This window comes from Xylocopa sonorina, chromosome 1 (assembly GCF_050948175.1).
Source record: "Xylocopa sonorina isolate GNS202 chromosome 1, iyXylSono1_principal, whole genome shotgun sequence".
NCBI lineage: Eukaryota > Metazoa > Arthropoda > Insecta > Hymenoptera > Apidae > Xylocopa > Xylocopa sonorina.
Window position 1 is genome coordinate 12,508,606 of NC_135193.1, and position 12,800 is coordinate 12,521,405.

The 12,800-nt window shown below is 48.1% G+C and overlaps 1 protein-coding gene across 1 annotated transcript; it reads right to left on the minus strand.

The window, feature by feature from the left end:
• Positions 1 to 5,245: 5,245 nt before the first annotated feature.
• Dpn (bHLH protein deadpan) lies at positions 5,246 to 10,423 on the minus strand. Its single transcript, XM_076899133.1, has 3 exons — positions 10,302 to 10,423; positions 9,853 to 9,948; positions 5,246 to 6,433 (listed from the first exon to the last, which is right to left on the minus strand). Exons 1-3 carry the CDS (start codon positions 10,392 to 10,394, stop codon positions 5,246 to 5,248), a joined length of 1,377 nt encoding a protein of 458 aa, XP_076755248.1. The 5' UTR covers positions 10,395 to 10,423.
• Positions 10,424 to 12,800: the final 2,377 nt, after the last annotated feature.

Below are 12,800 nucleotides of genomic sequence, written 5' to 3' on the forward strand. Positions count from 1 at the left end.
TCTTTCTTTCCTCCCTCCTTTCTTTCTCTGCTCCACTCGCGTACGCGTCGACGTGCGCTCTGTCTCCCTTCCGGCCGTTCCAGGAGGGGGTGGGAGGGGGTTGCTTCTTCCTCGTTCCACCGCCGCGTCCTACCGTGTCTCCCTTCCCACCTGCGGGGGACGGCCAGCCACTTGCCTCCCTCCGGTAGCACGATGCAGAAGTTTCCAACTGCTCCAGCGACAGCCAAATAAATGTCTCTCCTACTCCTTGCCCCCGACACTTCGCTTCTCGCTACACTCGGCTAATTCGGCACGCGTGCACGGTAAAACTTCGTAACCAGCCCCCGCTGGGGAATGTTTGGAGATTGGACAATTGGTTCGGATTTTATTTCCGCTCCTCTTTCGCTCCTGAAGCGGGAGCCGCAGAGATCGCGCTCGTCACACCTCGGACACCCCCTTCGGTGGTGGCTCTTCGCGGTGCTTAGCACGCGCGGGAGCTTGGATAATTGAAATACTTTTCGCGTCGAGTGATTCGAGCGAGATGCGATTTCATTTACGAGCAAATGGAGTTTATTAACGACCCCTTTTTTCACTTTCGCAGCACCGCGTGCCATTTTTCGCTTCTTATCGCGATTCGAGCGTACGGCGGATATAAATTGTAACGCGATGGACGAAGAAGACCGAAGACGGATCGCGTGCGATCGTAAATGCCTCACGTCCGTCGAAATTTAACTTTCAATTTTCATGGAATTTTAATCGTCTAATGTCACTGAATCAGTTCGCATATTCTATAGACGTGATCTCATAAAAATGTACAATCGCCGTTAATTACTAAGCATCTTTAATCATCTCACAATCTTCTAATATCGAATTTACGCAGACACATGAATCTTCAACCCCTTATCCTATAAGAGTCCTCGTGAATAGATGATCGACCATCTCGATTGACTAAGCCCCTAAAAGATTAATTTGTATCAATTCGCTCTATCGTTTACCGTAAGATACGATCGTTCAATAAATAAAAATGATCCCATTACCTGCGTTAAACAATCTCCAATACCATCGAATCAATCATACACGGTCTATAAACGTCCGGGTAGAAAGATACGGTTGATCGGCCCGTCCGAGCAAAAATGAAAGAGCGTCACCGTTAATTCCGACAAGAAGACAGGGAACGCCGACGTTCCCATTAACCGTATCAACTTTATTCAATAAAATCGTTCTCCCTTCCGCTGTCAGAGCGGCGCGTTGTGCACGCGACAGTCGCCGGTCGTGCACACCGGTGTACACGTGTACAGACAGGAGCAGAACGGAGAAAGGAAAGCGGGCACACCACCGCGAACGCTAGGATACGTAGGCCGCGGCGGCTACGTAGCGATGTTCTCGGCCGATGGGCGTGGACAAACGAGCGGAAAAATGGCGGGGTTTGGAAATGAGATTTGCTGGTAAACCGACAATTTATCGTAGGTATCTGCAAAAGCATCTCTTGACGTTCCTCTGACCAGAGTTATAATTAATACGCTCTCGTCACAGAGCGGCCGACCAATATTCCGTCGCGCCCACACATGGTCGCGCACGTACACGCGACGCACACGGATACCTCGCGCAATTGGTGTATCACGCGTACAGACGGACAGGCTGAAACGTACAGTGTCGACGAACGAGAGGGAAAGAGCGAGCGGACTGTCGAGGGGAGCGGCGAGGGCCCGCGTGCGCGCGCGCGCGCGGCCACGATCACGGACCAGGCGCGTAACTGGTTGTTGATTAAGTTTGAATGACTGATGCCGCAAAAACACATTAAAACTTGAATGAGTACAGATGAAAATTTAGTCGCTAGGAATCAAGAGACCGCAGAGGCAAATGGCCTGGCAGCCGCACATACGCGCGGACGAAACCACCTACCTATGTCCCACCACCCTTTACCCAACCCCGTGCGCTTCCTCTTCTTCTCTGGCCGCGGGTTCACGATCCTCTCTGTCGTGCACGCCCGATCGTGCCGGACCCGTTTTCGGCCCGGTCGAAATATGACGACACGAAAAACACTCCGCGATTGCTATATTCGCAGGCCCGAGACACTCGCCCTCGGTTAACCACTGTGTAACGGAAACAAGTTGCACCGTTCATTTTCAACGGTGATTCCTCGATCCGCTTCGATTCGTTTCCACGGTGGGTTCGTCTCGGTCAAGGTATTTTCGAAAGAACTGTGTTACCAAGAAGTAGAGCGTATCGCTCGATGGTGAAACAAATTTCGACTTTGGGGATCGGGGAGATGTGTGAACGACGCTAATGAACAAGTTCCTCTTAGGTGTCGGAAGTCTGAAGGATAGTTTGGCTTGAAAACGGTCACGTTTCAAGAATCCATCGTTTGCCATTCCTTCTCAGTAGCGATTTTTCAATTCGACAAGTTGCAGTCAGGAGAATACATCAAGCACTACCTCTCTCGAACTAGACACAATTTAAAGCCCCCCTTTAAGCGTCCTCGATGTTGTATGTTTCTCCGGAGTCCATCAAGAAGATCTAGCGTCTCAGCAATTATTCACTCGGAACCGTAAAAAGCCTGCGTCCCTGGTGTCTTAATTGGAGAAATTCACGTGAAACGCAACTACGAAGATTCGCTCTCTCGCATACCTCCATCGAAAGACGCTATTCCGTCTTCCATCCGTGGAACACCAACGAAGCCAACGGAATCACCGAATCGGGCAGAAACCTCGGACGAATCCGATCGAACGGCTCGAACGATCCATTCTCATCGACGAGGCTCTTTCGATTGTCATAAAACAATTGGCCAGAAAGATGACGGGCCGTAAATACTTCAAGACCGATCGGAAATCGCAAATCCAGTTTAGCGGAGCGATCGAGGATGGAATTGGAATGGGCATCCATCAACGTGTGCGCAATAGTAAAAGAGCGAGGAGAAGGGCGGAGGGACGGATAGGAGAGTGTATAGCAAGTGGAGCGCAGGAAAGGCATCGCTGCAGCGAGCGAACGGGATGATCGTTTCCGTAATAAAAATCGTCAACCAGATCGTAGCTCACGCACCGATACCTACCTGCGCAGTGCTCCCCCCGTCGACCAATCAGCTCCTCCCGTTGCGTCGTTTAATATATTCAAATGTAAGCGGTAGCAGTGTTTATGTCTTGACATCGCAAATTGTGCCGGCTAGGCCATAACTTATAGTAATTGCTGCGCGCCGGAGTAATTATTTATACACGTGATATAGCGTATAGACGGGGTCCCATCTCCCCTCTCCCTCCACCTCTCTCTACCTCTCTTTCGTTCACTTTGTCCGTCTTTATGGTTATTCCGAGCATTGGGTATATCCGTATCTCTCCGGTGCCTATAATTGTGAACCGCGAGATATCGAAAAGGAACGTCTCGCGGGGACCGCGCGATATTAATCTCGAGCTGCGCGGCAACGAATCGGCGACTTCGATGCCTCGCGCAGCAGACAAGACGGAATCCGGAGCGCAAGGAAAAACTGCTGGCCGCCGCGGCTGCACGGAACCGTACTTATTCTACTTTGACGTTTGAATGCCTGGAACGATCGCGCGCCGCAATTTTATACAATCGGTTAGGTGATGCAAAGTAACGCGATTGTATTAATTATCATTGATGCTTCCAGCGGCCGTACCACGGCGCACTGCAACCCAATAACTCGAGTCTGGTATTATTTTTTCATTCCATTTAAATGTCAGTTAACTACTTCGAGTTGTTTCCAGGTTTCTTGGATTCATCTAAAGTGTCGATCGAATCGTTTCTTTTTATTATTTGTACTTCATAACGAAAATTATAATCTTCTTAGAGGATTCCATATAAATTTTCTATTTTTTCCGCCGCTATGCGAAGTAATAAATTTTGCAGGTAATAGTCGAGTAAATTTTGGAAAAACTCTCGCACGGTTGGACGTATTTTGTTTCCAGTACTACCGTGGTGCCATCTCGTTCGACAGAAAGGAACTCGCAGCCGTAAAAAAAGACTTCCGCCTATTTTTTTCGAAAATACATCGAACCCCCTCCTCCGCCCTCGCCGGCGAATCTAATCGATATTCCTCGAGAAATTTCAGTCGGCTAAAGTTACAAAGTGCGCGAATTATGCGCATACGTGATACTTCACCCACGTATCGATAGGTTCAGGAGGAAATTACGGTGGTCCCTCTTGCTGTCATAAATCAGGGATCGAAATTAAGAATTTCAACGACTAGAAGGGAAGACGAGCCGGGCCGTCGAGCAAACGCTGAAGGCATTCAACAAATTTCACGGTGTCTGTCGATAAATCAGTTTAAGCATTCAGTCGATGAGAAAGGGGGTGGTTTTGCGGTGTAACAGGTGGTTGAAATTCTCATTCGCCGCGCCTTTTTACTCCTTTATCGGCAAAAAAGGAAAGAATAAGTTCCAGTTTATGAATCGGAGCGCGTTTAACGCTTCTTAAAAGGATAAAGCGACACCGACGGCTTTTTCAACAAGGGAAATTGCTCAGCCTTTTGCGAGACTACGGGATATATCGATGGAGACCAGCTCAGACCAGTCCCACTTTTTTTCTCTCTTCCACCTCTAATGAAATTTATACATCGCACGGTTAAAAAACGATTCGTTTCCTTGCGGCCATTTTTATTACTCTTTCCGTTCGGTTCACGGGGAAATAAAGAAAGGCATCAGAGGAAAATCCTTTTATTTTTATTACGACACATGAACGTTATCACAAACTGGCAGTAATTCGCTTAATCTTTAATCGACGATTCCATCCGATCGTCTGACAAAACATCACTCACATTCAAAAATAGTTCGATTAGGATAGTAATTAAATAAAATTATTTACAATGTTATTCACAACAAGAGCTTATTGTACAATGGTGTGTTAAAGCTAGGAAGTCTTCTTATGCGAGGATACAGAGTTGTTTGCTCCTATTCTCGAGTCTGTCCATCTTTACTTGATCCATTTCCAGTGTTTCTTCTTAGACGATACTTTAAATTACTATGATTACTTACGAAAGACGTATATCGGTAATAAATAAAACAATCAAGATCCTTATCGTAATACATGCATCGTAAGGCGAAGTAAAACTAATCACGGGCAAGGTCTCTAAAGACGGTGAAATCACTTGTGAAATTTGTTAAGGCACAATTTTCAAATCGGTTATAATAATGGTCTTTAGAACCTCGACTTCTTACATTCGTAACGCTTATTTGTACTAATCGATTTCCTCAATCCACCTCGGTACTCTCCTCAGTTTAAAAAGAAAATAACGGGAACGATACCGGCGCCCGATTCACCAAGGCCTCCACATATCGCCGTTGGCGCTCGAAGGACCAGCCACCGCCACAAATTTGATAGGATTAGGATTAGAATTTCTATTAGTCGAGCAAGTGGCTCCGCCCGACAAATCCTCCACGGATACCGCCTGATCTTCCCCGGATTTTAGAGCGCCGTTAGAAGAATTCATGGTCGAACTGATAGGTTCTTGGTACCTTGGTCTCTTATCAGAGATTACTAGAAGACCGTCCGAATTGTGCCTCTTCATTACCTCTTTTCTCGACGCGAAAGAACCAGCGCGATTGTAAGTCTTATCGGTGATCACTGAAAGCGGTTGTCTTAAACTGTGCGTCGCTGACCCGTTCCCGTTCAACGATTCAGACGAGTCCGCGGTTTCTTTTCTGGACGCGTGATTAACGTCCACTTTCGGTTCCGTGGAAATCGGCAACGGCGATTTTCGATCGCTCGTCGAGCTGATCTGCGGCTTCTGAGTCTCTGGCGACGAGGAGAAACTCTTGGACGAGGCTGGACTCTGTTCAGGGATCTTAAACCGGCGTTGCTGACGATTAGGCGAGTGCGCCTGAGGATAATGTTCGGACTGATGGCTCTCTTCGCCGTAGCTGGAGGTGGACGTTGATGGGCTCAATAAGGGACTCTGCGGCCTGTGCACGGAGGTGAAAGCCGACGGTTGTCCCATCTTGGACGTTGATTCCGGGGCCGGTGGGAAAAACGGGAAGTTCGCCGAGATCGCTGCCGATTGCGGCACCAAAAGCGCTAATTCACCGGTGGGCAGCCTGCTCGGTATCAATTGAACGCCGTTCGGTATCTGTATCCTGGCGCTTCCATTATTATTCTCGTCGCCATTCTGGAAATCGCTCTGGAAACCGACCTTCACCTCCGGATAGAGGCGTTCCGGCATGTAGGGCACGTAGTGGCTGTAGAACGGCGCCATTTGCTGGAGATTGCTAACGCAATTGTTCAAATGTGATACCAGTCGTTGCTTCACAACAGGGTCGACGTTCTCGAGGTGGCTGACGTACCGCGATACTTCGGTGGCACATTCAGAAAATCCGGAACGGAATTTCGTTAGCACCGCCGGGTCTGTAGCGACCGCCGTGCTCAATTGCTGACGCTGTACCGCCTGCAAATGCTTCACCGTCATCTCGAGGATATCGGCCTTCTCGAGCTTCGAATGCCTGGTTGGCTGTAACAGAAAAAGTAACTAGTTGATAATACATTCCCCGAGCTGCGAACATTTATTCCGCGATTAATTTTCACGTTCTCGGTGCGGGTAAAAATTGTTATAATTTTTTTTCGTACTGTACGATGGAACAGCAGGGCGTAAAAATTCCCTAGACGCAATCGGTAATGCAGAATGGAAACGGAACTCGGTCGAGATAGAGGGAATCCTGTTATCGACCGATAGCAACGACGAGGGACGAAGCCGCGATGAAAACGTCACTTCCAACGTGTTCGAAGCATAGTAATCAGAATTTCAGCCGGAGGGTACACTTTGTGGGCGAGCACGAATACCGATCATTCGTCCAGGAAACCTGCGACGCCTCGGTAACGCCCATGTAATTGACTTGATACGTCCTGTTACCTTAATGACAGGGTACCGACCACGGTAGCTAGCGCGGGGCAATTTCGAAGTTAGCCCACGGGTACGCGTGTTACATTCTAGAGGAAATTTTTTTATCATTCCACGTCGCGCAACTTGCTACGGTCGCGCTTATCGGCTGCATACAAATTGTTTTCTAAACGATAAAAGGAAAACAACCACTCACGGGGACGATATTCATTTAAATTAGAAACCCGTTCAGGGAAACGCGACAAGACACGCGTATCCTCTCGAAGAGAAACTCTGTTGCGAGAAGAAGGAGAGGAGGAAGAAAAAAAAGCGAACCACCTCGTGGGAACTCGTTAGAAGCTCGAAAATCTTTTTTTTCCATGCCCAGCCACAACGCTAGCCCTTTCAATATTCCTTAGATTCCCACTGGCCTTTTAGGGATCGATCGTTCAATACCGATGCAGTTCTACAACCTCGAAATCCCATTGTGCCCTTTCTGCGCTATGGTCCTCGACCCAGGATCCGCCGAGTGCTCGCATTTTTATGGTAAACTAGCGGTCACCTTTTAAAATAGGCGTGGGAGTCGACGAAGAGATCGCTTACACAGCCTATTGAGCTTCGTCCCTCTCTTTTCATTCCGTTCTCGAACAAACTCCAATCCGACTGGGAAACAAGTTCACGACAAAGAACAAACTCTCGATACCTGTTGCTCGAAACAATAAATCGCGTCTAATTGCGAGGGAAAATATACGAGTGGCTACATCGATTGAAAACACCAGTGAACGCCACACGACAGTGGATGTCCATGGGAAAAAGAATCGACGCGGAAATCGGTTTTCCTGTAGGCGAACTCGACGCCCTGAGGGATCAGAGGCAACGAGACACCTGCTATTGGAGCGACTAAGAGGCGAAAGCGACGAGGATCTCGGCTTTTTTCTCCATCATTTTTTTGCCGATCGGCGCCGTGTTCGCGAAGCTTGGATCCTTAAAGATGATACGGTCAACAAAGGGAGGCTGCAACCCGAGATGAGATTCTTTTTTCGTCGTAATAATTATTTTCGAAGTTCCCACGAACGCGGGGGGCGTTTCGTGCGGGCGAACGGGACGGACACTGAAGCGGGCAGGTAGCGGAAGTCATCTGGACGAGGAGAAGAGAACGGTGAGAGCGCCTCCGCTCTCTAGTTATGGTCCTGTCTAAGAAATCAATCTCGCTGGTTCGTGTTACACGGCGTGGAGTACTTCGCCGTGGGATGACGAGAGGAAATCTCGCGATTGAGACCGCATTTTATTTTCTCGGTTGATTAAGTTTTCCGATCGTTCGCGTACTTGTTACGATTCCTTTTTTTTTTTTGAGCCTTTAACGAAATATACCAAGGACTGTAAACTACTTTTGCTCTCCCGTGGAGGCACAGAAGAAACAGGAAACTCCATTTCTTTGGGATTCTCCAAATCTTCGAAGATCTGACTATTGGAATTACTTAGATGACACTCGATAACCGTAAAGATTTCCTGGAAATTGTCGAATTCAAAAATAAACCGTACGCTTGCTCGTAGGATTTGGAAACAAGCATAATTAAAGCTCGGTTGAAAAGGGGTTAAGTGGAATGTGGCCAACACCGGTTGGGCAGACCGACGAACGGGCTGAAGTGCCATTGTCGAGTCTCCAGTGGAGATTACGTGTTGGCAGAGGACTTGAACCATCCGTTCCCACGGCGAGGCATCTAAAACACTAAAACAAAACCCGTCCACCTCCTGCTACCGCTAGTCCCGATTCTACGGGTCGAAAAACAAATCGTGCCCCGCACGGGAGGAAGGGCGGACGGGGGAAAAGAGAAAAAGGAGACGGCCTGATCAAACACTTCTAGCCAACATCCGCTGCCTCGGCTCTTCCTATCAGTTTAATTAAAAGATCGGCTCTTGACCTTTATACGAGCCAGCACCGAAACAATCTCGAGCGACCGATGGCATACTCCGCGCGGCTCGACGGACGATTATAATTTCGAGCAATTTCAATCGGTCAGCTGACAATACGCGCGGCGTGAATTGAGGCCTCGAATGGGAAAAAGGCAGCGGCGGTTTAATTTCGTACGACACGGACACGGGAGTTTGTTATCCGAGGTGTTCCAACGGCTCCCGTTTCAGACTGAGCCAGCACAACCGACTCTACTGAGCTAATTACATTTAACGTCCCGTATCTCATTAATGATGCTGCCGGCTATTTTTAGACACTCTCACAGTTCGTAAAAATAGAAGCGGCTTACGTGCAACAACCGAGATTCCTGACTTCGCTAATTCTTTTAATCTCGATTAGCTACTGCAATCTTTTTCCAATCCTCGCGTAACACCTTCCGAGACTGTTGATGCTAATCAAGCGAATTTATTTAGACGGTATCGATAACCGAACGAGCGTTTATCAATGAATAATTAAGCTTCCGGGATGTTTGTCGAGAACCTCAGCGATGACTTGCAAACAGTCGGAGAAAGTTGATTAAAAGAATCGTATAAAAATTCTAGTAGCCTTTATCGTCGAAAACAAGACATCGAACTGCTTAAAATGTAATACATTGGGGATTTCCAGCGATGAGTGAAACGGTGGGGACCGAGTGGTTACGCCAAAAGTGGCAACGAGGAAAAAAAAAAGAAATCTCAGCTCGGGGTCGGTTGACGAGAGAGGCTGCGCATATTTTTACGTTATCTCTCGTAAACTCGTATCACGTGACTAGATAAGTCGTGAACAGGTCACGTTTACCGCGGCACGTTTCGGGCGCCGGGTACAACGTGGATTCCACACGGCTGGCACCGCGCTGGGATCACGCGTGTAGAAGCACGTTGCCCATCCATCGTAAACGCGCGAGCTCCGCCGCGATACGTGTCGCTCGTTCCGCGACAAGAATCCCGTGGCTCGTTTCGCGCGATTAAGAGATTAAAACACTTTATCCGGCCGTGTGACGTCTAATTGGCCTGGCCCGTTCCGTATCGACCGTACGAAATCACTGTTATCGCGCAGGGGATGATAACTGACGCTCGACAGGTGGACGTCCCGCGGTACTCACGTCTTTTTTCATCGCCTCCAGTATCAGGCTCTTCAACTCGTCCAGACACTGATTTATCCGAGCACGCCTCCGCTTCTCCATGATCGGCTTGTTGCTCTGTAATTTGGGAAACGTTTCGGTTATACGGATTGCTCGACGAGCGACAAACCCTTGTATTTGGGCGGTCGTCAGGGGTGTCTTTTGTGGAAGAGATTGAGAATTTGTCATTTTTTTAATTTTCGAATCGAGAGCAATTTTTAATTTCTAAAGCTAGTTTCGTTGGAAAAGTTCAACTAAGTAGATATAGTATTGTATGGTAAGTGCTCGAAATGTCTAGAATGATACTTCCGTAAAGAAAAGTGGGGACTACGAAATTGTCGATGACAGCTCCGAATATATTCGCACAACCCTTTATTCCTCGCTCACAATTCCACAAGGACCAAAAAATCGTGCTCCAAATGCATGTTTACCCTGCGCAACTCCGCCTTGGTCATCCCTGGCTGCGTATGGGACTCGGGTTCCTCCTCGCTGCCTGACATCTTGTAATTATAATAATCCACCATTTATGCACACGAGAACAAAGCCACTGCTAGAAAATCACACAAAATTCCAGCTTATAGTACGAACGTCCCTCGATTCTTAATGGTAAACGCACAGTAGCAGATCACATGCACGTGAACTCAACTAGTAACCGCAACAACGTTCCATGACGGAACGACGGCGAGCACGAACGAGTCGTGACTCCTCGAAATTCAAAGTGGCAAACTTTTCTGCCGAGGGGGATGATCGCCGTCTGCAGACGACGACCCGCTTGGGGTGTGGAAGGTAACTGTTTGACGTTTTCGATTTCGAAGACCGCATGCCGATGCACTAACCGTGTCTGGAGTGGGGTGGAGTGTGTCCTGGAGTGGGGTTCCGGGATACCATCGGAGAGGGGAGGTCCTCGGTCTTTCCGAGACCTGTTGATGCATGGGAATTCACACCGTCCCCTACAGTCTTCTTCGAAATTCGACTCTCTCCTTTCCCTCTTCTTCCATCCTCTTGCGCGCAGCCTTTTCCCAAGGAAAATTTGTTACAAAATTAAGTCATCGAATTCGAGAAATTCGAATGCTTCAGTTTCAATTTCCAAGCATCAACTATTCGCAACTCCAGGATTATTCATCCGTGACCACTCATCAATCGAGTCGAATTGTACTTGGAAATCTCAGCGGAGCAGTTCTCCGCGCTCGGTTCCAGCAGTCGTGGCACGGTACCGCGGTTTCCCATGGGGTTGCGTGCGGCCGCGCGCTCCTTCCGCGGGAGCGTTGCGTAAAAGAAAGAGTTCATTGATGAAACCGGCGCGCGGCGCGGTCCGGGCAGCGGCGTTCGCGGTGCATGGCCCCTGGGAGTAAACACTATTTAATGTTTCAGAAGAATTCCCACACAGGACCCTCGCCGCGTGGTGTGCATGCACCCATCGTCGTATCGCGTTGCTCGCGCCAGCCACACTTATGACGCACGTACACACACGTCCGGCACACGGTGCGCTCGCCCCTTCTCTGTCTCAGATGGGTTCTCTTTCTCGCGCGCGCCCTCGACGCGCCACGCGGTTAGGGTCGATCCCTGCGTGGATGGCACCAATCAGTCGGCCACTCGCAAATCCTCTTTCCAGCCACTCTTTTTCTTTTCGCTCCTCGTGCTTTAGCTGTTTTTTTATTGCACGCAATTCAGGATTCCGAGTAAATCAACGTTCGGTGGTATTCGAGACGCGGTGCATAAATGCTCGCTGTCTGACGAGATATTATTTTCGTACGACAATGTAGCATTATTACGGTATTATGTAGAAGTTGTGAGTGACTGGAATGCTTTTGCTCCCCTGGAAAAGGGTTGCCTTCATAAAATATAATTGCCTTTAAAAAACTGGTATATGGTTAACTTCCTTCGCTATAACAAAGATTTGCTGTAACAAGTATGGCAATAACGAAAAGTATGCAATGCGAACTATGTTCAGCCTGAGTTTTCAAAACTGTTTCCAGACGTTCATTTCATTTGGAGGTGCACTATTTGCAACGAGGGATAGGTAAAAATTAGAACCCCTCGCTTGACGCACGGCACGCTTACGCGCATCAACACCTTGCCAATAAACGCGTAAAACTGTAAAAAAAAAAAAACGGGCGAACGTCTTATTGCGATCGTAGCGCGTCCACTAGAAATAGGCGAGCATGTAGATCCGAGACAATAAACGGCGGGCGTTTGTTTCGTTGACGAAATCAGTTACAGCCCATTTCAAGAGGCAATGGCCGCTGTAATAAACAGATAAACCTTTACGACTCGCGATTATTGCACCGGCGAACTTTTACTTTTAGAGGCCTGGACTGGCCGCTAGCCGGCGTACCGACTTTGCGCTACGTAAACGTCCCTTTGACCGTCTGATTTATTTCACTTCCACTCGTAGGATAATCCTCGACGATTGTCGAACAGAGACGGAAGTAGAAGTCTCGAATTAGACGCGTTCGTCTATTATCGTTTCACGTTTTATTCGACGAACGACGAGCGAAACGTTTATTCGAAACGAAATTGTCACAGGGTTGAACATTTCCACGGAGCTCTGATCGAAATTTTCCCGAACGCCGAACACCGGAAATACGAGCGTACGAATTTCTGTCTCGCGCCAAACCGACGCGATGTTTGTCGAAAAATTAAATTTGCATGCCACAGGCTAAATATGCTTTTCATTATTCGATATTTGATCGAATTTCACGGAACGCGTTCGTTATTTGCCGAGATCCAACACGCCCGGATTAACGCTCAAATATTTCACCCTTACAAACACGATACCCTTTGACAGCTTCATTCGGGTTCACGTTTTACAAACAATCGTAGAAATACACTTGTGTATTACGATATTACTATCGATACGTGATATCAGCGAAATTTTTATTCGCTAGCTTTATTACACATTACATTTGCAATGGCTTAACCTTTCGCGC